This window comes from Bacillus rossius, chromosome 11, assembly GCF_032445375.1.
Source record: "Bacillus rossius redtenbacheri isolate Brsri chromosome 11, Brsri_v3, whole genome shotgun sequence".
In the NCBI taxonomy this organism is placed as follows: Eukaryota; Metazoa; Arthropoda; class Insecta; order Phasmatodea; family Bacillidae; genus Bacillus; species Bacillus rossius.
Genome location: NC_086338.1, coordinates 57,037,701 through 57,063,639, shown reverse-complemented (window position 1 = coordinate 57,063,639; position 25,939 = coordinate 57,037,701). Strand labels below are relative to the sequence as shown.

General features: G+C 37.6%; 2 protein-coding genes across 13 annotated transcripts in view; one reads left to right on the top strand and one right to left on the bottom strand.

The window, feature by feature from the left end:
* LOC134537087 (transmembrane protein 47) overlaps positions 1-9,990 on the top strand; it is a 107,090-nt gene extending 97,100 nt beyond the window's left edge. For all 7 annotated transcript variants that reach the window (XM_063377355.1, XM_063377359.1, XM_063377357.1 and 4 more), the window contains 3 exons: positions 1,373-1,522; positions 3,080-3,142; positions 4,529-9,990. In XM_063377355.1, coding sequence (XP_063233425.1) covers positions 1,373-1,522; positions 3,080-3,142; positions 4,529-4,689 — 374 coding nt within the window. In that variant the 3' untranslated portion in view covers positions 4,690-9,990. The remainder of the gene's footprint in view (positions 1-1,372; positions 1,523-3,079; positions 3,143-4,528) is intronic.
* A 4,445-nt stretch (positions 9,991-14,435) lies between these two features.
* The window catches only part of LOC134537086 (phosphatidylcholine translocator ABCB4-like), a 35,495-nt gene continuing 23,991 nt past the window's right edge, over positions 14,436-25,939 (bottom strand). For 2 of the 6 annotated variants that reach the window (XM_063377348.1, XM_063377347.1), the window contains exons 17-24: positions 25,604-25,807; positions 24,079-24,320; positions 22,743-22,899; positions 21,699-21,893; positions 20,618-20,824; positions 19,439-19,585; positions 16,718-18,274; positions 14,436-14,882 (exon numbers count right to left, since the gene is read on the bottom strand). In XM_063377348.1, the coding sequence (XP_063233418.1) occupies positions 18,074-18,274; positions 19,439-19,585; positions 20,618-20,824; positions 21,699-21,893; positions 22,743-22,899; positions 24,079-24,320; positions 25,604-25,807 (1,353 nt within the window). In that variant the 3' untranslated portion in view covers positions 14,436-14,882; positions 16,718-18,073. Of the gene's footprint in view, positions 14,883-16,717; positions 18,275-19,438; positions 19,586-20,617; positions 20,825-21,698; positions 21,894-22,742; positions 22,900-24,074; positions 24,321-25,603; positions 25,808-25,939 lie in introns of those variants that run through there. The other 4 variants (XM_063377350.1, XM_063377346.1, XM_063377351.1 and 1 more) reach the window with 4 other exon arrangements.

Genomic DNA, 25,939 nt, shown 5'->3' with positions numbered 1-25,939 from the left:
CAAATAATGCAGTGAATTCTTCCTAGTCAGTTGGTATTTTTTTTAAATTGGTTACTGCTGTGTCTAAAGTTACCACAAGCAAATTCGATGGTCAAGCCTCTAATGAACAATTTCATTCGTCAGGTAACGTCAAATCATCTCAAAGCCCACAATAGTGATTTGCCTAGCAGATCCCAGTCTGTGAGTTCTCGAGGTGTTGAAAAATATTTCAGGAAAGACAGTGTTACAAAATCAAAAATTTTGTGGTGTTTGAATGCCATTATGCAGCATTTTTCTCTTAGGTCTGCTGCCAATAGTGTATCTTTATTCAAAATAATGTTTCCAGATAGTGAAATAGCTGCAGGAATGCATTTACAGAAAACCAAATTAGCATACACAATTGTGTCAGTCCTTGCTCCTTACTTTCAAAAGGAAATGTTAAATAATGTTGTTGACTGTCATCATATTAAATGTTGCTTTTGATGAAAGTTTAAACAAAGTTGCTCAAATGCAACAAATGGATATTTACATCAGATTCTGGGACAAGGAAAAGGAAGCTATTGCTACACAATATTACAACTCTGCATTTCTGGGTCACATAACTGAAAATGATTTGTTACTTTCATTTAAGAAATCTCTGAAAGATATTAATCTGAAAATCTGAATTTTTCTGGAAAAATTTTCATTTTTGTCTGGAAAACCTGGAAAAGTCAGGGAATTTTTCTATCCTGGTTTGCTGGACACCCTGTATAAGATGTAAGGAAAAATGACATGGTAACAAATTCAGGTAAAATAAACCAGTAAACTATGATGTTACACATTCAGAATAATTTTATAATTTTAAAATAAACCATAACAATATTTTTGAGCTTAAATTTGCCCTTTTTCACAAAAAAAAAGACATCTTATATAAGTAGTACAGTTATTGTTTCAAAATTCAGCAAAAATAATTTATCTGTGTTCAGATGTTAAGTATTTACACCCTTTGTACTTTCCCCAGCCACTACAGCCAGGGAAGGATGTAGGCTCTTTCTGGCCTGGGACAGTAATTGTGATTAGCTGCCTCCCCACCTACCCCTCCCCCACCCCCAAAAAAAGAAGCTATAAACATAACGAGGCAAAATTAGTTTTTTTTCATGCCATGCAAACACACTAGAAACTTGAGTGATAAAGATGTCCATTGCAAACATCATTATTCTGAGATTATGAGTAAAATAAAAATATTGGCAGGGTAGGTATAGAATAATATTTTTTTTCTTTTTGCCCTTTAATTCACACTTTTTATAGTCTACAAAAAGTTCATGGGCCATCGGGCAAACTCTCTCCCCGACCCGTCCCTTGGGACAGAAGCTGTGCCGTGCTGTGCGCTAGTGCAGTGTGGTGGTTGTCGCAGCCTACATCCGTGCGGCGGCCGCGCTGTGCATCATGACGCTGGTCACAGACGTGGTGGCGACCCTGCTCACGGGCCTGGGGCTGCGCAGCAAGGACCACATGAAGAAGTACAAGTACTACAAGATAGCCGTCTACGTGATGGTGCTGTCGCGTGAGTTGCCTCCGTGTCTCTTACTGAAGCAGAGGCGCGACGTTATTCTCCCAAGTCGATCGTAAACATTCTCGGGCTTCATTTCGTACTAACTCGGCCAACACTGGTAAAAGTGCAATTGTTAAATTAAAAAAATTTCATAAATTTGAAATTTAAGCAAATTAAACTAATATTATAAATATACCAGCTCTCTCAGCTTTCCTCACTCTGACAGACTTTGTGATGCTACAAAGGCTGGGACAGACAATGCAACTTAACGATGTTAAAAAGTGTTCTAAATGTTGATTTGGAACAAAGTATTATATCGTGCTAATCTTTAACAAATATCCATTGGCTAATTATTTCACAATGCTTTAACAAATTGAGACACATAGAAAACTTTTTAACTTTTAGCAGATCTACCACTATTTCGAAAAATATATAGCACATATAGATGCAACTCTGTTTCAGTTTTATTATATGTAAAAATAGAAGTTTATGATATTAGCAATAAATATGTCGTGTTGTTGACAAAATCCAGTTAATGTGCCAATTGGAACACATCCTGAATATTGGTTTAGAGTACGTATGTTACCTGTGCAACAAAGCTGGTTTTGCAATTGTATGAAGCATTGTGTTGCATGATCTTTGACCAATTAGTTTCATTAATGCCCTCATTTTGACATAGTGCACATGGTACTAGAAATTTTATCCAAATATTACAAATATTAAGCGACTTATGTCATACAAATTATTAGAAAAAAATACCAAGTGGATTGAGCAAATACTTATTGATGAATTGTACTAAAGTGGCTTTTCTGTTGGTAACAAATATTATTACTGGTTCTTTTGAGGAGACTTTTTTTATTTATTTACATGTTTGAAGACGGTAGGTACATGTTAGAAAAATAATAATACACTATATGGAAGAGTATTAATCCCATTAATATTTTCATGTGTTTCATATCAAAATATTTTGTAAAAATGTGTAAGAGAGAGACTTTTAATTATTCTTCCGTAGTTTGTGTTTTTGAGCTTGCTGTGTCCTGCCCACATGTGAAGGAAAAATTTGCAGGCTTGTCAAAATTGTAATGTGATAAAAAAAAAATTGTACTATAAGCATTTCAAACAGTGTTAGTGTTTAAAATTTTATAAGTGCTGTTAATTATTTGAAACTAAACATTCTTCATAGTTACAAACTGTTATACAGTGAGGTAGTTAATCAAGACTAACAATATTTCTGCTTATGGTATGGATTCAGATATTCTCAATGTTGATAATTGGTAATATGTTTATTTGCAAATTAAATTTCCATCATTCTGATGTTACACAAAAATTGTTGCAACATTTTGACATCCGTTGGATATTATGTGTTGTGAAACAACATGGACATCCGTCAGGCGAAACGCATCCATCGATAGCCTTCTGGGAATTAGTTGTTGTAGACGGTCTAACAAAAACATTTTCACGTTGCGCGAAGTGTCTAAAACAGAGACTCAGGAGTATTATTGTTTGCATGTAGTGATAACATTTGTTTGCATTGCATTATCAAATTTATTGTCTCTTCTTCATTTCCAGTGGTATCCATTCTGATAGCCTTGGTGATCTACCCCGTGTGCTTCGCTGCGGAGTTGAATGAAGGTAGAGTCCAGGCAACTTTAACGCACAGTAGTTTTGAATTAATGTGATTGCAGTTCAAGTTGTATCATAAAGCTTTTCATTCTCTCTCTTTTATATGTTACTTATAATTTTTAAGAATATATTTTTTTTTAAGATAATTTAAGCCCATTAGTTTTATAAAAGGTGGTTAGCAGAAAAAAATATTTTGAAGTGGTATTTGTTTTGTAGTACATTCATAAGTGGCTGTCACCCTTGCTGATATAGACCAGGGGTACATGTAGGGGTGTTATTTAGCCCTGTGCGAATAAATTGAATTTTCAAATGCAAATTATTCATATTTGATCTCAAATACTAACATTTCTAAATAACAAAAATTTGTTTGTTACACATCTTGCTTGCTGTATGTAACTATGATAGAACAGATGTTGCAACTCAAAAAAAAAATGTAAATAATGGTTTATGATTCCAGATGAAATTAGCAGAAATTAATTTCATAATATTGTTGTATTAAAATAAAATTTAACTGGCTACCATTAACAACAAAAACTAAATAATAACTAGATTTTAAGTATGTAAATATGAGCGTATTTAATCTCTAATTTGGAAATACAACATTTAAAAAAAAAAATAACTTTTTCCGTGAAATTGATTGCATTGGATTTCACATGATTTTTCAGTTATCAGAAAATGTTCCGGATCAATATGTAGAGTAGCAGGTTGTGGAAAATAAGGCAAATGGGAACTGAAATGAAAGGTTGGTTGGTTAGGTTTAAGTTCGGTTCGCTTCATAACGAAAAACACTTAATTTTTATTTCATAGTTTGAATATTTTAACAAAAATTTTTGATATAATTACTGTAGTTGACTTAACCAAACTTTCACTTCATAATTATTTGTCTAATTTTTCAGAAACTGCTGTTTGATGTAAACAAATTTTTGGTGGTGTGCGGCTCATACGACTAAAAAGGAGCTCGTGTATCGGGTATGAGAATCTTCCTGGTTGGGTCCTCGGTTGCCGGGCTAAAGCATCGCGCTCGTGTGGCGTGGGTCGCTGGTTCAAATCCAGCACTCCGGCACGAACGCCGACCCTACAAAGGCAAAGCTCATTGTTCTTTCGCGATTTCATTTCATGTCAAGGTATTTCACAAAACACTGTAGCTTTTCCTAAGTCATGGCAAATTGTGAGGGTGCATCAGTACGGTGACCGCATTCTCATTGGCCCCGTCAAGAGCGGGATGACACCTCTCACCGACCTCGGCCAATAACCACAGGAGAAAAGCTACAGTATTTTGTGAAATACCTTGACACTAAATGTATTCGCGAAATACAGGTGTCCCTAGTGATAAGGTTTACAACATGGATGTTGCTGGATTGTGGGCTCCGGACGTGTGACGTGTGTGTCGGGCAGGCAACCGCACGGTGTGGGAGTTTGGCTGGGCCTACGGCGTGGGCTGGGGCGCGGCCATCTTCCTGTTCGGCGGGGTGGTGCTCCTGCTGTGCGACAAGGAGTCGGAGGAGATCTACTACAAGGAGAGGAAGATCGTGCACGACAGCGACTCGCGGGCCTAGTGTCTGCCCCCCCTGCCCGACGTTGTGCTGTGAGCCTGATCCGCGACGCCCCGCTGGCCCGGTCCCGTCCGCTCTCGCTCCGTTCCCGCGCATTGCAGAACACTTCTGAGACTGGAAAACTACACTTTAATAACTGGGCCTGAAACACTCTTAATTCACTTTTTTAATTATTATTTTTACTCCCGGGTAGTTGGAATGCCTGAAATTTATTATTCTCGGTCATTCATTTCAGAACACTTTTGAGAATGGAAAACTATACTTTAATCCGTGGGCCTGAAACACTCTTAATTCACTTTTTTAATTATTATTTTTACTCCCGGGTAGTTGGAATGCCTGAAATTTATTATTCTCGGTCATTCATTACAAAATATATATCAGGAATAGTCTGCAATCGTATGCATACGAAGCACATAATTTTTAAGATAAAGGAAAATATCTGACATGTAGCATGTGTGTGCAGCTCACAGACTAAAAAAGTAGCACATGTATCAGGTATGAGAATCTTCCTGGAAAGTTATAATAAATGTGTTGGTGTTCTCGGTGGCCGGGCTAACGCGCCTCTCTCGTGTGGCGTGGGTCGCTGGTTCGAATCCAGCACTCCGGCACGAATGCCGACCCTAGAAAGGCAAAGTTCATTTTGTCATACCCTTGTAAGAACCTTGAATTAATAATAAACCAGGTAAAGTGAGTAGTAAATAAACAGTTTGCTGTTGTGGAGTCTGCGTGCATTATGCTGTTGGTTTTGGAGCCGCGAGATTTTCGGGTGTGTAATCACAGAAAAGTGTAAGGAAACACAAATAAATTATAAAAAAATTTTAATTTTTACGTTTTCAACTCACCATTGACAGTTCATTTAATTTCTCGCCCAAACTTATACTTGTGTGTAGGAGCAGCACACCACATTTATTTATTTTTTTTTTCACTTAAATAAAATTTATGTTAACTTTTTTATATGTAATTTCTTAATATTTTTGAATACATATAGAGTAGGAGGAAAAGTTAAAAGAATCTCAGTATTGTGCAGAGAAAATGAGTAATTATTCATGCAACATTATATACGTTATTTCTACACTAAATAGATACGGTCGTGAAAAACTAAAGTTTAATATTGTGGACAGTGGTGTTTCTGAACCTAGCTGACCAGTTTGTGGTTGGTAATGTATAGTTCACATGGAACACCACGTTTATCATTTGTCAAGCCCTGTTCTTTAATGCAATGTTCTTTAATTTGCAACTATGTACTAACAAACCCAGACCATCAAAGGCATAGGATATGGAGGTTTGGTATTACACTTTTATAATCAAAGTTATTGGTTATTAATATATAAAAATAAATCTGTGCAAATATAGTTGTGGTTCTGATCCTTATTAAAAAAAAAAAAAAAGTTAAGCAAACAAAATTGTCAAAATTATGAGTGGTGGCTACAATAACTAGTATGTTAACTGTCAGTTCATTATTTCATATTTTCATGGAATACTGTTAAACTTGTGGACTTAATCTACTTAATGTTTCGTGAAATAATAAAAATTCTATGTAGTTTATTTCCATGAATAGCTGTCAATTACGGTTTTGTACCCTTTTGGGACGAGAACTAGATGAATTGTATAGCATGTTTCTATCATCTTCGTGATACATTTGAAATTTGTGTCAGATGAATTTTTTTTAGTTAAACTTTTCAAAATTCTCAATTGTAAGTTTTCAATTCAGGGTAATCCTAAAGCGTGCAACAGTACGTTCTGGCAAATTACCTGTTGTTTGCTCTCGCTGGCCTCCGGGGCAATTGTGCGGACGGGATTGGGGGCGGGGGTGTTAGTGGCGGATCGTGTGGCTAGATGGCGTGTTTTCCTGCTAACTACATCGGATAAGTTTAGAAAAGAACTTAATTTGTGTGCTGCTCTTGGAAAAAAAAACTATTCATGTTTATTTACATGGCCAATTAAGTGGTTTTTTTTTTAATGTTTTCGACATCAATATTTGGCACTTGTATTACGCATTTTCCTAGGGTTATTTTGGTGATGGGGTGTGATGTGTGTGTAAAGTTTGTGTCTGTAGATGCAGGTGAAAATAATTTTTTTTTCCCCCAGCTGCTGTTTAAAGCAAAGTGATTAACGAAGCTATACAAAAAAAATTACTATTTCCTGCTTTACCTCCACCTCTATTTATTTAACATGGGGTAACTCGATGGGCTAACGTTGCTTGCTGTTCATCATAACCTTGTGAACACTTTGCTTTACTAGCACAGAACATACTTAAGGCCACCATGAGTTCCTTGTCTTTATTATTATTATTATTATTATTATTATTATTATTATTATTATTATTATTATTATTATTATTATTATTAGGTTTAAATGATATCACGAGGATATATTATTTCAAGCTTTTGTGCTGTTATTCTTACAGTGCTAATGCTAAAAACAACTTCTTTGTAATTTTGTGTGCAGCTATGAATGTATTCCTTGTAAATTGTAAATTGTAAATTTGTTAATTGTAAATATGTTTATCAAGAAGAATGACAGTGTAATATTTCCTCATGATGTCAAAAAAAAATATATTTTTTTATTTTTTTTTTTATTTGTCACATCTTGTACAGTTCTGCGTACGGCCACCACAACCTTTGCAGGATAATTTTCTCGGAGGTTTTCCTCCCCTCGCGGTTATATTTTTGGTGACTAGCTGACCGTAAGCATTGCCAGGAAAGCACTGAAAGAGCAGTGGCGTTGCGCGGGGGGAGGGGGGGGTGGCCGGAAGTGTCGAGATGTGGGGAAAGTGTACGGGCCGAGTGGGGAAACTGAAGACAACGCGGGCAGGAAGGTGTGCATTCGTGCAGTCAACACACTGAACAAAACAAAAAAAAACTTGCGAGAACCTCAAGACGAACAAGAAGTCGAAACAAATGAAACTCAACGATTACAGAACGCAGTGGCTCTGCCCATTGGTGGTAGATCTTCGTGGTCTGCTTTTCCGAAAAAGCACTGCCTTTGTCACGCTGGGCAACTACAGGAGCCTGCATGAAAAGAAAAAAATCCATTTGATATTCTTGTAGGGCATTAACTGTGAATTGTACAAATATGTAGTATATCATTTATGTAAGATGAGGTATTTAGCGTACTTCTTAAAAAAACTTGCTTGAGTTTGGAAAAAAAAAAATTCAAATTAGTATGTGGTGTATAATTATTACATTTTTATTGTGATTTCATGTTTGAATTGAGATATTCGGGGTAAAAAATAAGTTTTGCCAGATTTCACAAGGTTTTCCTCTCCTGTAAAGGACTATAAATTAAGCAGCAAATACCTCATATTTGTACATGTGTTTGAATGCTGTATATTTGTTATAATGACTGCTAGAGCAACTGGTTGTTGTTGAGCAACTTGCGTGAAAGGAAAATATTGTCTTTTATGAAGTGTGTTTACTTGAAATTTCAATCTGCTGCAAAATTCTGTATAGATTTTGTAGATATTTGAATGTAGATTTTGTAATACCAGAGTGTGTGTCCAGGAGTTTTATTTCTTGTACTTGTCCTATTTTAAAACATTTTCCTGTGGGATTTTATTGTTGGTGATAACTACTAGTACATAATAGTATTACTGAAAAAACCATATGCCATTCGAAACTTTACACAAACGATGGGATATATTTATGGCCAACAATTCATTTATTGTGTACTTCAGGCAGTAGATTGTTAAGTAAATGTGTAACCTAAATTATTTCTTAATACATAATTTTATAGAGGTCTATCAAAGCAGTTATTTGTCTGTATGGTCTGACATAGTCTTCCTGGTTTTGATTTATTAAAAAATTAAATATTATACAATCAATTTTGGTGTACTGAATAATAAAAAGAGTACAGAGCTCTTGTGAAAATAGTTTCTTAAATTCTAAAAAAAAAAAAATTTTTAAAATACAGAATGTATAGTTTTAATTTGAATTATGTGGAAAATAACAATTTAAAAAAAAAAAATTCCATTATTTCAGGACCTCTAAACAATGAGTTTATTACTTGAAAAGTTTTGTTTTTGTTTAGAGGCCTGCAAATAAGATGACCCACTTAAAGCCCTTCACGGTGGACAGATTATGTGCTTGTTATGTTCGATGGAACAAGCATGATTTTGTAAATATGTAACTGTAGGTTGTGTTTGGTAGCTGTACAGTGAGGAGAGGACAGAAGGTAATCCTGCGTGGAGTCTTGAACGAGTGTGCGAGACACGAGAACAATCCTTATGCATATCAAATATACCGCAGTGTTTTTAAATGTGCAGCTGCTGCTCCCGTACTTCCTTTCAGGACGTTACAATGCAATGCGCTGTGTAATTCACTGTTACGATGCGAGTTTCCAACCATTTTTGTGAGTAAACGTTTCTCTAATCAGCTGTTACACTTGATTCAATTGTGTTGGCATCCAAACCATTTTATGATCATCTTTGAGGAATATTATTTTGGAAGCTGAGACTGTCTGGTTATTTTCTTCTTTTTCACGTGTAAATCATTTTATCGTAGTTTTTGCTAAAGGAATCATTTTTAAAAGCATTTAAGCAAAAAAAAAAATTATAGTTCACAAGCTTGTGTTTTTGGACGGTTTATTCTAGAGTTATGTTGCTCTCTGATCTTGATTAGTTCGTTTTGGCGACTTCGCTCACGGACCAAACTCTTGACACTTGATGAAGCTGTGAACTATGTATAAAATGTGTAAAGTGTTTTAAATGTGTATACTTATACCTGTAAATTAATATACCAGTTTTGCACAGTTGTGTACTTATCCTTATTGCTTCCATTACTTCAGAGAACTATTCTTCGTGGTTTTTGTTTGAATGTTATGTACTTGCTTTTATTGTCTTTATGTTACGATTTTTTTTAAAACTTGACACAATTGAAGGTAGTCTTAAACAAAATAAGTTTGCGAACTGTATATTGTGTGTTAAGCTAACGGTTTATGGCAGTCCGATGGTTTGATATAAGAATGATATAAAAAAAAACTTTTTTTTTTGGAGTGAAGTCAGATATTTCCAAAACTTTTGTTTATACAGTCGGAGACAATTTTTTTTCTTCTGACTGTAACTTTATGTTATAGATAGAGATTAGACATGTAACAGAGTTGCATAAGTTTTGTAGACAGTGTTTTATATTTGATGAATGTACTGTGCAGATATCAAGTGCACAACAGAAAATGTTCCTTGTATAGGATGGGGAATAACAAGGGTGTACAATACCTGTAAGAGTTGTTTTCTGTGCAGTACATTGCATTATGTAGCTGTGTACATAATCATATTACTGTTTTCAATAAAAGCTCTATAATAGCACATTTATTTTAATTAATTTAAAACTCTTATTAAAAAATTTAACCTGGAAATTTTTTTTTGAGTGTATACATCTTAACTCTTGGCATACACCATAGAAGTAATTTCTTGATTGGAACGGATTGGTGTAAACACGGTGCTGCCATCTTTGAAAGTCTCTGGAATTTTGAAGAAGAAAAAAATTGTGGACGAGTGAATTTAATTCCAAGTTAAAAAAAAATTTTCATGATTAAATTATGTTAAAACTTAAATGTTTAAATCAACTCGATGAGGTTTGTAGAAAGTATTTACAGACTGATTTATGTCGTTTAAGCAAAAGCAAATATGTGTATGTGTGTTAAAATGTTTTGGGTTAATTTTGTTTTAATTTTTAATGTATCTCTTGGACTGCAACTTTAAGTTTGAAAAATACTTAAAAAGATGGCACCACATTTGTAGTTATTTAGAGAACCCACAAAATGTTATACATCTTTGATGCCACAATTGTTCCTACAGAATTAGGGGTTGTTAAAGTTGTAATTATATCTTATGACTATTCAAGTTTACAAAATTTATTTCAGGATAGTTTCATTTCCATAAAGTTTTCTTTGGCACACCAATACGGTTAGTGCATTCCCCAATATTCGCAATAGTTAATATTAGCAGGTCCAAGTTGTCACATGCCGGTATGCCATAGCGATGATTGTGGCTCAAGGCTATAGAAGTTTCTGCATGCATGTTGGAATTTTAACCTGTCTAAATTCAGTTGTGTAATATGTGCTTATTTCATGCACTTCTCGTGCATACTAAAAGTTCACCCTCAACGTGCTTAAAAGTATAACCTCAAAAACGCAGGTGATGGTAATTCAAGTCTAGGAGGAAATATCACAAGCTCAGCGTTGATGTATATACATGTGATGCATTCAATACGTACTCGCGTTGTGTGGCTAGTCCTGTCAAGAGTATTATAGATTTATAAAATGAATACCTTACATATAGTTATCACGCTCTGCTTATTTTAAAGAATTCTAGATTAAATTTTGTGTCAAGTTTTGGATAATGTGAATTTACAACATGTGAACGCATGAATTTGCTTGTTAAGGAGGTTACATGTTTACACATTACTGTCAAGTATTGAAAGAATCGCTCACAATTTTTCTCCATGTAGCATAACCCTCCTACCAGATACCTGTTATTCTATTCTCAGTGTTAAGACCTTTTTGGATTTAGTTTGATCTACTGAAGATTTGAGAAAGAGGAAAGAGCTACCCAATGATGTGAGAGTACACGGCAGTTAACACCTTCTGCTTCCAAGAGGGACTGCTGCAGACTTGTCGGGAACCACGACTGTTGTAAGCGGACATCGCATGTAAGTAATCAAGGGCTTTGTTATACCTGCACCTTTTTTCCTTCTTTGCCCAGTATGAAAATGCTTCTTGCTGGTAGGTGCTACTTAAGTCAATGAAACCTTATTCACGTAAAATTCATGGATACAAAGAATGCCCAAGTGCCTAGCGTGTTGACTTGTTTGATTTTTTTTAAGTGAATTTTTATGTTTGAGCTAATCAGTTGGAATCATGGAGATAAGTCGTGGAGCGAGAGTGCTATCTCTGCCATGTTGATTGAATTCACACTTTTGCACTTGCATGGCTAAACATTTTGGTTATAATGGAGTTAAATGCAGTTCTCTTGCTGATGGGTTAACATCTTTATTAAACAAAACTCGCTTCATTATGGAATTTTTATGATGCTTAGAAGCTATTAAATGAAATTGAGTATTAGCGTTTTTACAGCTATGGTTTGTTTTCCTAACCAGTTGCAAGAATGACTTAAACTTTGGAACGAGACACCCACTCCTTGGGACTTCTATCTCCATGGGTGGAATAGCAATGGTTTGCAATGTTCCAGTTCTAAATCCAATTCAGGTTTTGCAAAGATTAAGTATATTGCTACTATGAGCAGTCGTCATAGCACAATTTCAGCTCCATTATGTTCTGCCATATCTTTTGTTTCAGTTTGGTTTTCGAGTGGTTTCGACAAGTATCGGCCCTGCAATACCATGGTTATGAAAAGTCTGGGTAGGAATGGATAAAGTTGTACTAATGTATGGGAAACCTATGCATTTATTTTAATTTTGCCTTTACTTGGCCTTGGCTACATTTGAGTGTAATAGGAAATATTGTTAAGTGTTAATGGATAGAACTTGTTGGAAAGTATTGAAATGGCATTAAGGAACACACTTAGTGAACATTGGTAGTCCTCACCAGTTTGCATTTTTTTTTAATGTTTTCGAAGTGAAACTTGTTGACAGCGTGTGGGGCAAGTGGAGGCGCTGACTTCAGACACTTTAAAGGATGTTTATCATCATGCTTGTGCAATTGTGTGCTTATTGGTTCCAGAGACATGGCCTTCCTGCAGAGACCGATTCGTCGCGATTCTGCCAGCGCCCAGCTCCTCAGCGAGAAGAGATGTCTTCCATCCCGCTGCTGCGACTGTCAACTGTTTTTACTTAGACCATACTGATACCTCAGTGTTATTGACACAAACTTAAGGGTGCTGTGACCATAGGTAATGTCTACCATTGAGCTTAAATGTGTGCCAATACACATCAGTATACAATATACATCAGGTTTCTTAGTGAAACCGTAGCATTCAGCATGTTTTTTTTTTGTGAAGGGTGATTATATTTCTGTAATTAAATACTGTAAATCTCTTTAAAACAAACTGTTTGCTTATAACACAAGGCAATTTTATCTCTACATTTTTTTGTTCACTTTCAGATGTTAACTCCTTTTCAAAAGACAGAAATAACAATTCAAATTCTATTTTTTTAAAACAGCCAAAATTTATTTTATTATGTTAATGATTAAACAAATGTCTGATCAAATCATTAATGAAAAATACAGGAAGTACTCACAATTTTATAGAAGGAAAAAAAAAAACACTGCAAAACTATGCACCAAATACTAAAGATTGCTGATAATGGCAAGATGTACAAGAAAAATACAAGGTTGTTTGTTTAACCTGTTTCTTTAAGAAAATTCTTTTAACAGCAAGTTAAGTGCTGAATGAAAATTCAAAGGCAGTTGAGTTTCATATCTCTAATATAAAATACTTTGTTAAATTCTTTTATTTCATAAATGTACTAACATAATCATTCAGTACTACAGTTGTAGGTCACACTAAAATAACTACATTCTTCCCCCCCCCCCCCTTCCCCCTATACTTTAAATTTTATTTTATAGCAAAAACAAAATTGTCTCCCGTTTTGTTTTAAAGAGGTTCTACTGTCAAGTGTAAATTTGATTTTTGAAACATGTTAGGCTCTTGTGTGGTTGCTCAACTAACTAGGTATTAATTGTTACCTCTCTTAATGCTCAAGTATCCTTTGCAGTAAACATTAATTTTTTATTTTACTTTATTACCAAGTGAAATGGTGATATTTTTCAGCTAAAGTGACATACGGTTTTACACATATATATCAGTTTTCAAAAACCATACTATTGAGTAATAAGGGTGTGGTGTGCATTCTCCCTACTAATGTACACACTTTTATTTTTGCCCATTTCAAAATTAGTTTTTTTTTAAAAAAAGGTAACCATTATAAGCTAATTTTTTTGGATGAAATTTGTAAAAATAGATGTAAATTCATAAAATACTGACTTCTGTATCTTATAAAGTAGCAAAAAGAAAAAGACAATTTAATTTCAACAAAATAATTCAATATTCCGTGTGATTTGTAAATGGAGAGGATTATTGTGTACAATGACTGATACATGATGGTGAAAAAAAAAATTAGTTTTGCAACTTACATATCTGCATATTGCAATACATTCAAATAACTTGCTAAGCCAATTCAACTTTGTTTTTCTCTTTCAGCTATGTACCATGTTTAATATGTTATTTGTATTTTTGACTGTACTTGAAAAATATTTCAGTTAAAATAAATGGATGTTTGCAAAAAATCAGCAGATGTTTACAATTGATTTGTAAAAAGACTATGTTAAACTTGTTCAAATTTATAATAAAGGACTCATAAGTAACAAAATACATGGATTATTTTATACGTTTGTCTTTAAACATGTTTTAACAGAAACGCACGTTTACTTAGTATCTCGATTGTTGCATAAACAATAATTAATCTTAATTTTTCATGTTTATCATATATCATATAATTATTTACTATATATCTCTATTGAATTAATTTTCTGTACATTAAATCTTAAGAAAAAAAACTTTATGCATAGTTATTTGTTATATTAAAGAATTTGAACTTAATATTGATGAACAACAATATATATATTATTTTAATATGGTAATATTTATTATAATTATGAAGCTATTTGGCTAAAATGGGCAAAAAATGCCATAAAACCACCCTAAATTATTGCCCTAAGTCCAACTGTAAAATTTTTTATCTGCAGTTTAATAACGAAAATATTTATTTTATTGGGTTAATAATAAAAGGAAATTTGTTTCCTGTTCAATTACACTTTTATTTTTATTGAATCAGTATATTTTACTGTTGTACCAACAATTTTTTTTGTGACATAGTGGGTTACATTATTATTGTTGAGTGTTGCTGTTACATTTCTCATCCCCATCCATAATTTAATAACCCCTGTATATAGTTATAAGATCATAGCATAACAAGTTTCAAATTTCAATTAAATTTTGGATGGTGATGATAGATGTGTGGCTGCTTCACTCGACTACTATCGTCCTTGTTTTGAATTACCTCCCACTATGGAAGCAATTTTAAATTAGTATTGACATAAAAAAAAATCCAATTACAATAAATTAACAAATGGATCAGTGGCTGTATCAACTTGCTGGTCGATGCTTGTGGAACACTGGCTGCAGCAACATCCCAGTTGTTGCGGTACGATGAACCCCGTGCCAGGGATGCCAACAAAACCTGCGGACACAAGTTATTTCATGCTGGAGTTCAATGAAACATGCAGATAAAAACTTCAATATGAAAATGAACTTCAGTTTGTAACATTGTCATTATTTTAACATTTGTAAAAGTAGGTTTCACTATAAATTTTGCAAGCTTAATTTTTCTCTCAAAACATTTACAATTCATTTTAAATTTTATTAGTTTTTTTTTTAAATTACAATTTTAGGAAGAGCTGAAGAACTTTTACTACATAAACTTAACTTTGTACATATTAATATATTTTCTTTGTATACAGTTTGCACCTAACAACTGTGTAGACCAGTCTTATTAGCTAAACACTTTTGGAACCCTATCTAAAGAATCCATTAAACTACACAGGCTCACACAATGGCTATTGCCGCATTCAAACTAGTCAGTCAGGATAGAAAAATTAAGTCACTTTGAAAATGAAAACCTGTTGAGATTGCGTTCGTGAGTTTTACTGCATTAAATCCACCCCCTTCAGGAAAAAAAAAAAAAAAAAAAAATACTACCCTTGCTGTAAATAATTCAATGTTACCACATGTTACTAATATACAACAAATTGCATTCAATTTATTTACTTGTTCTTAGGTAAATTTATATCTGAAAATCTGACAGCATATACCACATTACTCTTCATATAAAGAAAAAATATTGTTAAGTACTTGTCATCAATAACTGTCACATTTGTCAAAATCTAAAGATCGCCCTCAAATATTAGACAATCCTCATGTTTTAGAATTTATCAAAACAGTAAAATAACTACATGTATCATCCTTACAAAGAAAAAAAAAATTTACAATTTTTTTTTTTAATGCTACAGATAAAGCCAGTTTAATTTATTGCTGCAAATAATTTCACATCCCAGTGTTCTTTAAGGGTGTCATATTTTTACCTATTGCTGCTACAAAGGTCTTTAGAAAGCTTAAAAGATCATTAGTACCTAATTTAATAGGACTTACAACTATTCTGGTTGGTAATAATTTAATTTTTGACACATTATAGACATGATTACTACTAGATGAACTAAACATTACGTTGTTATTTAGCCTCCTTCACAAGATGATATCACTAATATCCCCTCCATCAACAGAATTAAAAATCATTTCCTAACATTATGTACCAAACTCGGTTAAATTATATAAATTACAAAAAAAACTCTCAAAAATATAATTGATCAAAACTATCACAAAATAAAGAAGACAAAGTTTTCTCAAGAAACAGTTTAGACTAGTTCTTACGCGTCAGTGTTGGATTTGTAAATAGCAGATTGAGGCAAAGTGTTAGGGCACTTAAAAATTCAAATATGGCAGTGTTGGATTTGTAAATAGCAGATTGAGGCAAAGTGTTAGGGCACTTAAAAATTCAAATATGGCAGTGTTGGATTTGTAAATAGCAGATTGAGGCAAAGTGTTAGGGCACTTAAAAATTCAAATATGGCACCATCATGATGCTGTCATCGGATGTCTGACTGTCAGACTATCAGCTATCAGGTATTAGTTTCATTATGAAACAGTTGGTGTAAGGTCGTGACCTTGAGATGACCGGAAACGCCTTGCAGCATGTCTTGAAATCATACCCAAGTCAGGTTTTTATTTATAACACATTTCGGACCCATTTGGATGAAAACAGTAAAGTGCATGGCTGCCCGCAAATGTAAAACCTTCATCATATTTCATCTAAAATGATTTAGGTTAAGCATGGACACTTCCACCTACTCAATGAACACTGTTCCTGCTTGAGTCAAAGCGAATTGTCAGTTTCCACGCAGTTCACAAAGATTGTCAGCATCAACCCACTGAAACATGTCGGAAATGTACGTCACTCACCAGCTAGGAGCGGCTGTCGAAGACTCCTCGAAGCATGCCCGCCGGCTGGGGTTCTGCGCTCCGATTGGCTGCAGAAACACACACCCGCAACTAATTAGTCAGACAAAACTATTGTAACCTGATCAGGATGCAAATTAATATATTTAATAACGTTCCACACATATTTTTTGTTAGTTATATCAGAAACAATAAACAAATATAATTTTCTTTTAATATCCAGTAAAACTTTGATTAACCGTCACCACCCAAACCAGGGCTGTGACGTATAATGAATAGACGGACAACAGAAATTTCTTAATACGCATGTACAGTAATGTGATTTTATTGTGGGCTTGAGATGAAAATGAAGCATACATACTACACTTTTAGCTTTAGAATACAGTGAGGTGTAAAAGTAATCGCTGGGCAATTTTAAAGATGACGGTTGATAAAAAAATTTCTGTTCAAGATTAATGATTAACTTTTAATACAATTAAATTTTGTATTATTTTAATTGCTTGCATTTTAGTATCTATCACTAAGTCATTCTCTCACTCAACTCACTCAATCACGCTGCGAGTCACGCAAAAAGACAACTGGTGGAGTCAGACTCACCTCCGAGAGGTCCCTGTAATTCGCGAGTCAGCTGCTTCGACTCGTAGTTGTCTGCTGGGCTCCATAAACTGATTTGTTAAGTTTCTATTTTAGTGAAATCTCCCCATTCAGCTTTATACTGATCTTTCGCACTGCGATACAGCATTGTCGGTATTGTCTGCATTATGTTACAACTATTGAGCTTGCTTCATTGAATTCTTTTGACCACCACCAAACATTTTTAATTTATTTTTGTATCATAATTTTCAAGTGCTTAAATGTTGACACTTAAGTTTTGCATGGTTATATTATTTTCTTGAATTTAAATGCCAGTGGTTCTTAAAGTGTCTTGACTTAATTATTAAATATTTTTTGAACCGATTGAGAAATTTTCGAACACACTCCACCAAACTTTACATTACACATAATTGAAAACTTGTGTTGAGTGTGTGTATATATGTTTAGTGTTTAAAATGCTGAAAATAATATGGGCTATATTGTTAGTTAAAACAAAAGGTTTTGATGATATCTTTTAAATATTTACCACTGTCCAACGCATAAAAATATATATTTCTACATATTATATATCTTTTCATTATTTAATTTTTTTTATAATATAAATTATGATAAACACTGAAACAGAATTTCACATTAAAGTCAACTTAGCCATTCTGAAACACACACATTTGTACTAATTTTATCACATTTCTTAAAAAACTCAAATGGCAACAAAAAATGTATTTGGTCTGCTGGTAGAACCACAAACGTATTCACCCCTCCACGTCAATCGGGACTCTGCTGCAGGCTGTACAGTTTCCTGTACGTCCCATCGAGGGACATCAGCTCCGAGTGAGAGCCTCGTTCCGCGACTCTTCCGTCCGCGATGACGTAGATGCAGTCAGAGTCCTTTATCGTCGACAACCGGTGTGCAATCACGACGCACGTCCTGCAGGCTCTCGCCTTGTCCAGCGCTTCTTGCACCACCTGGAACAGAAACGACACTGCCTGGAGAAACAAATAATTAATTTAAACTTCCCTGTACATTCTAAATATCTTCCCCAATATCTCTAGTCTTGAGTGGGTGTTACCTGCTCCTATGACCATGTCTTTGATAAAACATTAGGCCTAAAAGCACTTTAAGTCATTGAATTGCGTATAAATTAACTTAATTTTTTCATAAAATTGAAGACTTGGCAATACGGCAGTTGAAGCAGACCTTTAAACATTATTTGGGAAAAGAGTGATGTATTTAGGGGGAATGGCAATGTACTTGCTGAAAGTGCAAAGGACTTTGGGGAAAATGCAAAGAGCTTGGGCAAAGTGTGAAGGCATCGGGGAAAGTGTGAAGGAATCGGGTAATGGGTGAAGGAATCGGGGAATGGGTGAAGGAACCGGGGAAAGTGTGGAGGAATCGGGGACAGTGTGAAGGCATCGGGGAAAGTGTGAAGGAATCGGGGAATGGGTGAAGGAATCGGGGAAAGTGTGGAGGAATCGGGGAAAGTGTGGAGGAATCGGGGAAAGTGTGAAGGCATCGGGGAAAGTGTGAAGGCATCGGGGAAAGTGTGAAGGCATCGGGGAAAGTGTGAAGGCATCGGGGACAGTGTGAAGGCATCGGGGAAAGTGTGAAGGCATCGGGGAAAGTGTGAAGGCATCGGGGCAAGTGCGAAGGCATCGGGGAAAGTGTGAAGGAATCGGGGAATGGGTGAAGGAATCGGGGAATGGGTGAAGGAACCGGGGAAAGTGTGGAGGAATCGGGGACATTGTGAAGGCATCGGGGAAAGTGTGAAGGCATCGGGGAAAGTGTGAAGGCATCGGGGCAAGTGTGAAGGAATCGGGGAAAGTGCGAAGGCATCTGGGAAAGTGTGAAGGAATCGGGGAAAGTGTGAAGGAATCGGGGAAAGTGCGAAGGCATCGGGGAAAGTGTGAAGGAATCGGGGAAAGTGCGAAGGCATCGGGGAAAGTGTGAAGGAATCGGGGAAAGTGTGGAGGAATCGGGGACAGTGTGAAGGCATCGGGGAAAGTGTGAAGGCATCGGGGAAAGTGGGAAGGAATCGGGGAATGGGTGAAGGAATCGGGGAATGGGTGAAGGAATCGGGGAAAGTGTGAAGGCATCGGGGAAAGTGTGAAGAAATGGGGGAAAGTGCTGACCTTCTCGCTGTCGGCGTCGAGGGCGGAGGTGGCCTCGTCGAGCAGCAGGACGCGGGGGTTGCGCACCAGGGCCCGGGCGATGGCCACTCGCTGCTTCTGCCCGCCCGACAGCTGCATGCCCTTCTCGCCCAGCCGCGTCTCGTATCCCTGCGGCAGCGAGCACTCTCTGCTTATTACACGGTTGGGATGTCCCTGACAGTTTACAACAGGGGCGTAGCCAGGGGCGGGGGTTTTAGGTGTTGAACACACCCCCCCCCCCCCCAGCACCAAATCTTTAATTAATTTCTTATTCATCACTCAAACAAATTTCATATTAAAATTAATAAAAATTTTACCATTACAATGTTTAAATTTAAGTACCGAAAACTGCTAAAATATTACTATGTTACACCTTAAAATCCAAATTTTCCCGGGGGACGACCCCCGGACCCCCACTTTAATACGGGGGAGGGGGGGGGGGGGGGGCATGCTTCTTAACACCCCCCATACACAAATCCTGGCTACGCCATTGGTTACAACAATTGAACATCCTGATCAGTGAAGCCATTAATTTATTTTCAAACTTACAAAAAAATAAAAACCTTTTGGCACAGCCTACAAGCATAGGTAGATATAAAATAACTGTTTCTTCTGGAACATTCCCAAAAATTCCGGAAGAATACGTTCTCCAATGTTCCAAAATTGATTTAACATTTACTCATATTCCATGCAAAGTGAGCTGAAAATGCCGGCAATGCAAACAAAGGCCAACAGCCGCAATCTACATTAATAAATCTGAATACAAGAGCAGTAGAACTTGCTGCGGGCGGACAGACTGCTTGAAGATTAAATAATAAGGACACCCTCTTGGAATAAAAGAAATTTAAAAAACTTTATGTGAATAGCTGAACACTTATCAGAAGTACGAATAAAAAAAATGAGCAAGATGATGCCGAGAAAATCATCAATTTGCGGCACATTTAGTTCAAGTTAAGTGTTTAAAAGATTGCGCCATTGTCATTAGTGTTTTGTTTTGATTAGAAATGCTGATTAGTTTCATGACTACTTTAATTACATTTTGGTGTATTAATTTGCATTACGGTGTTATATGGTGCATTGACATGCTTTCTGTGTTATTTAGGTTTTATCGCAATCCACCATATAATCCCGTCCCGTACGTATCGCAATAACGAGCCTCACCAAGGGGAGGGACGCTATGAAGCCATGAATGTTGGCGAGCTTGGCCGCGGCGATGACCTCACTGTGCGGCACGCGCCGGGTGTTGTCGCCGTAAGCGATGTTGTCCGCGACGGTGCGGTCGAACAGCACCGGCTCCTGCGAGACCACGCCCAGCTGCTGCCTCAGGCCGCGCAGGGGCACGGACGACACGTCCTGGCGGTCCAGCGTCTGCAAGCACGCAGTCCCGTCGCTGGAGAACACATGCTCCCAGCAGGGGAACACACCTGACACAACCCTCACCTCTGGTGCTTGATAATCAAAGAAACTATACCAAATGTAAAATATCTTGTAAAGATACTTAATGCTAAATCTCAAGCACTGTGATAGTTTCCATTTCCTCGTCATTAAAATTATTGAAGCTCCATTCCCGTGAACTCGTCATGATGGCTTTCTCGCACGTAATTTCATCCCAGTTACCGACGCCAGATATTCACTACGTGCAACCTAGTAAATGTAAAGAGTCGAGCAAGGGTTCATCAATACACTGTGATCGCTTGCATGAAGTTTAACATGTTAGAAACAAATTCAGTAAATATCTCAGGGTTCGTCCTTTGCGATGAATAACTTTTTAGAGTACCACAATTTACTTTCCCATTGGCCAGTTAATTGTGCAATTTTAATTCCTTTTAGAGAGCTGTACTTGATTAGCTTATGAAGCTCAACATTGCATGCCAAATTAACCGTGGACCGATTGTCTCTGTTAAATTACTTCAATGGCCATGATCATTAAAGCATTATGGTGCTCACATGAGGAAGTGAGCCCCTGAGGACTCTAATCTGTGAGCACAGAGTCATGAGCTGAAAGGTTTTCGGAGTCCACTACCAATTGGGAGGTCCCATCGAATTCAGCCTTTGTGCATGCCTGTGTGATGTAATCCTACGTAAGCTCAAACCTTACAGTCTATTACTGACATCGTCCATGATTGCACAATGTTGGGTTGCCATGGATTCCTCTTAGATGCCCTCTATGTTATAATATGGAACGACACAACCACGTGCACAAGGGGCGGACAGGGTTGTCGAGGCTGCGCTACGGGCTCACCACGGAGCCGGACGTGGGCTCGTAGAAGCGCTGCAGCAGCTGCAGGCAGGTGGACTTGCCGCAGCCGCTCGGCCCGACCAGGGCGATGGTGCGGCCCGGCTCGGCCCCCAGGCTCACGTCGTCCAGGACCTGGGCCGTCGGTCGCCCCGGGTACGAGAAGCCCACTCGGGAGAACTCCACGCGCCCCTCCGCCACCTGAGCCCGCGCCGTCGCACACACACAGTCCGGCACGCATCGCTGTGCCGAGCCATCTGTATCCTTACAATCATGAGGTATTTTTATTACTCCTGCTAAATCGTCTCGTTGAAATGAGTCAGCACAGACGGATGAGCTCAACTCGTCATTCCCTTGGAGAGTGTCCGAGAAACTGTGTGTTGTGTACAAATTATTAACTAGGTTGAAAATGGTGTGTCTCAACGAATTAAACTTCTGAACTATTGGCAGCAATTACAGTTGAAAGGTATGGTTAGCAGGCTGCATTAGTCAGTTATTTTTTTGTCACGTGCAGAACATCATGTGAGCAGTTGTGAAGGACGAAAAGGTGTGTCGTTAACACAATTTTGGGTGTTGGATGCGGGACTGGATTTGATTTACTGCATCGCAAGTGAATGCATGGTCCTTCGGTCGAAATGAGATTGCTTCCATACAAACAAAGGAACTTTGCCGTGCAATGTAAATACAATGGAAGATGAAAATTGGGATGACTAGACCAGACTCGATCCGGGTTCCTGGAATGTGAATGCAGTGTCTTACCTCTGGATCAATAATTCCATCAGTTTTGAAAAATGAAATTGGTGATCGTATTTAAACAACCTGTATGTTGGAAATTAAATGTATAATAAACCCCCATTTTGAGTTTTTTTTTATTATATGTAAATGAAGGTAAATTATTAAAGAGGTTAAATTAGAATTTATTTTCTTTTAAAACAGTATTATTGTATTGAGTACTTCTATCAGCATTTTGACATTACTAAACCATGAATAAAACATAGACAGTATACACCATAAGTTAGTCATATAAAGCACTAAAATAATCAAACTCACCCAGTTTTTCTTTTCGGTAGACGGATCAGTGAGTCTTGGTTTTCTGTGCAAGATTTGGAAAATGTTTCCTGCAGCGACCAGACCTCTTTGGAAGTTGGGTGCGAACGATATTGAAGCACCAATGGACGCTGTGCCAATGAGCAGCATTTGGCTGATCCTAAATCACACACAAACACCTCAAAATATTTGTCTGTCTTCTTGAGCCTAACATTCACATCTTCATTTTAATCGGTATTCTTAAACTAGTATAATAAACAGGAAATTCCATTAGGTATTATCAAAAATAATATGGCATAACTTATAATCAGATGTAATGTAATAGATTGTAAAACTAACTGACACTCACACTTTGTAAATGTTTATGCTCTGCATCATGCTTAATCAATAATCATGTTTCATTGTTTTAATTGTAATCTCTGAGTTTATGTTCAATGTGTATAGTAACCCTGAATTTTTCCATGCCATTTGGGTTTTACCACTTAACTTATTTGCATGTTTTAGGTATTGAACAAGCTTTGTATAGCTGCTGTTTTTATCATGCTGCCTTATGGTTACACTGGATAACTTTCCTAACCATATTTTTTTATGTGCTCACCCATTTTTCTAACAGCCCCACTGACCTTGTAATTTATTTGCATGCTAAAATTGTTAATATAGCTTTAACTTCTTGTTATCCAGTAAGTTAGTTTAACAAGCCTTGGGCATACGGAAGATTATTTCAATATTTTGTGTGGGCCAATGACATTGTTTGCCAACTTGGGATATTTTGATTTTAAAAGCATATTTTTGGAATAAATATCTGTTTTGTCTTTGTAATAACCTCGTTTTCTCAGAATCAAATAATTTTTCAACATTTATATGGTACCGCAACCAATTTATTTTCCCACTCTTTGATTTATGTGCCATACTCGTTAGCGAGACTTCAACTGTATTGGCAGCAAGTTCGCAACTCACTTCAGAACTAAACAGCTAAATAGAAAATCTTCAGTCTGGTGATTAATGAGTAGAGACCCGCAAAATTTGCGGTTTCGATGGCCTTCAGGATAGATTGCACATTCCCCCTGTACACTCGGGGCAAAATAACGCAAGTTCATCCGCTGCCGACTTGCGAGTCGTCTCCAGCCGGTTCGTCCGCGATTCGATCCTTCCTCGGTTGAGAGGGTTTACAACCGGTTGAGATTCGTCCAGATGAACAGTGAGCCGATAGCAAAATTATCCAAGAGGGGTGTGAGTTTGAATTCTAGCCCATCGCCGAATCCGCGAATTTTGCAGGTCTCTACTAACGAGATGTAACATTGCAGAAAACTGAACGCAACACTGAACCGAGCTGACCTACTTGAAGACGGAGCCGTAGGCCAGTCCCTCCCACTGCACCAGGCGGCCGCCGTAGTACATGGTCGCCGCGAAGCCGAAGAACAGCACGGAGCTGGCGAGGCCGCACACGGCGCCCCGCAGGTGAGCGTATCGCAGCGCGAGGTCCCGCGTGGGCTGCAGGCGGGACGCGAACCGGTCCAGGAACAGCCTCTGCTGTCCCAGCCCCGCCACCGTGCGGATGCTGCCCACGGCCTCCACCGCCACCTGTCGGGACACGAACGCCCCTGGCGCCTGCACGCTTGCCCGCACTGCGCTGCACTTCACACGTCCTTCTCGTGCTCCACAAGTCATAAGTACTACCCTCGAAATATTGATACCTGACCAAAGAGTCACAGGAAATGGAGAAGGATAGCAAAACAAAGATATTGTCCCAAGTGGATCAGCATAAAAAGTTGAAATGCTTAATTAATTTGGATGAAAAATTTTTTTGTAAAGGCAAACATATTGCACATGCTTCTTGAGCATTTTTGTTTAGGAAAAAAAAAGTTAAGCACCAAATAAATAATATTTATCTATTTATTTTGAAAGGGCATCTTGTAACTAAGTGAATCGTAAGAATATCCCCTCCCCCCCATTTTAGTACCCCTCAAAATCCACAAATGCTTTAGGAGCTGAAGACACACCATTTTGGTTTTTCAAACAATGTACCGCAACATGCGGTAGAGTTTTTCTGTATTACATTTTATGACTTATATGACATAGGTCTTAGCTTGGAGCACTTGAACTCAATATTAGTAAGACTTGTAACACAAAATATGAAATGTGAAATGTAACCCGCTAGAAAACAGAAACACAAAATAAATTAAAAAAGACAAAAGATTCCTGAGCTAACCTAGAAGTTGCTGGCAGCGCACTAATGCAACCAGGCAGAACCACCAGATTCCACCCGAGAAATATGAACGTGAGAGGCTCGATTAGTACCGGAGCATATTTGAACGTGAGATGCTCGGTAAGTACCGGAGTATATCTGAACGTGACAGGCTCGGTTAGTACCGGAGTATATCTGAACATGAGAGGCTCGGTTAGTACCAGAGTATATCTGAACGTGACAGGCTCGGTTAGTACCGGAGTATACCTGAACGTGAGAGACTCAGTTTGTACCGGAGTATAACTGAACGTGAGATGCTCGATTAGACCCGAAGTATATCTGAATGTGAGAGGCTCGGTTAGACCCGGAGTATATCTGAATGTGAGAGACTCAGTTTGTACCGGAGTATAACTGAACGTGAGATGCTCAATTAGACCCAAAGTATATCTGAATGTGAGAGGCTCGGTTAGTACCGGAGCATATTTGAACGTGAGATGCTCGGTTGGTACCGGAGTATATCTGAACATGAGAGGCTCGGTTGGTACCGGAGTATATCTGAACGTGAGAGACTTTTTGTAATGGAGTATATCTGAATGTGAGAGACTCAGTTGGTACCGGACAGTAGAATGAGAATGAGCTGAACCCCGGATGACGGATACAGCGTGTATGAACTGCTCACGTTGACGGCGCTCTGCAGGGCGGCACGGTCGCGCAGCAGCGTCCCGGACAGCAGCAGACCGAACAGGTACTGCGCCAGGATGACGACGGGGCAGAAGGAGAGGGCGACCAGTCCCAGCCGCCACTCGTAGTACATGGCCAGAGCCACGCCCACCAGCAGCGTCGACAGCGACTGCACCAGCAGACTCACTCGCTGGCCGGTTGCCTGCACACATACACCTCCGTGTCAACACCTCCGTGTCAACACCTCCCGTGTCAACATTGCCGTGTCAACATTGCCGTGTCAACACCTCCCGTGTCAACATTGCCGTGTCAACACCTCCCGTGTAAACACCTC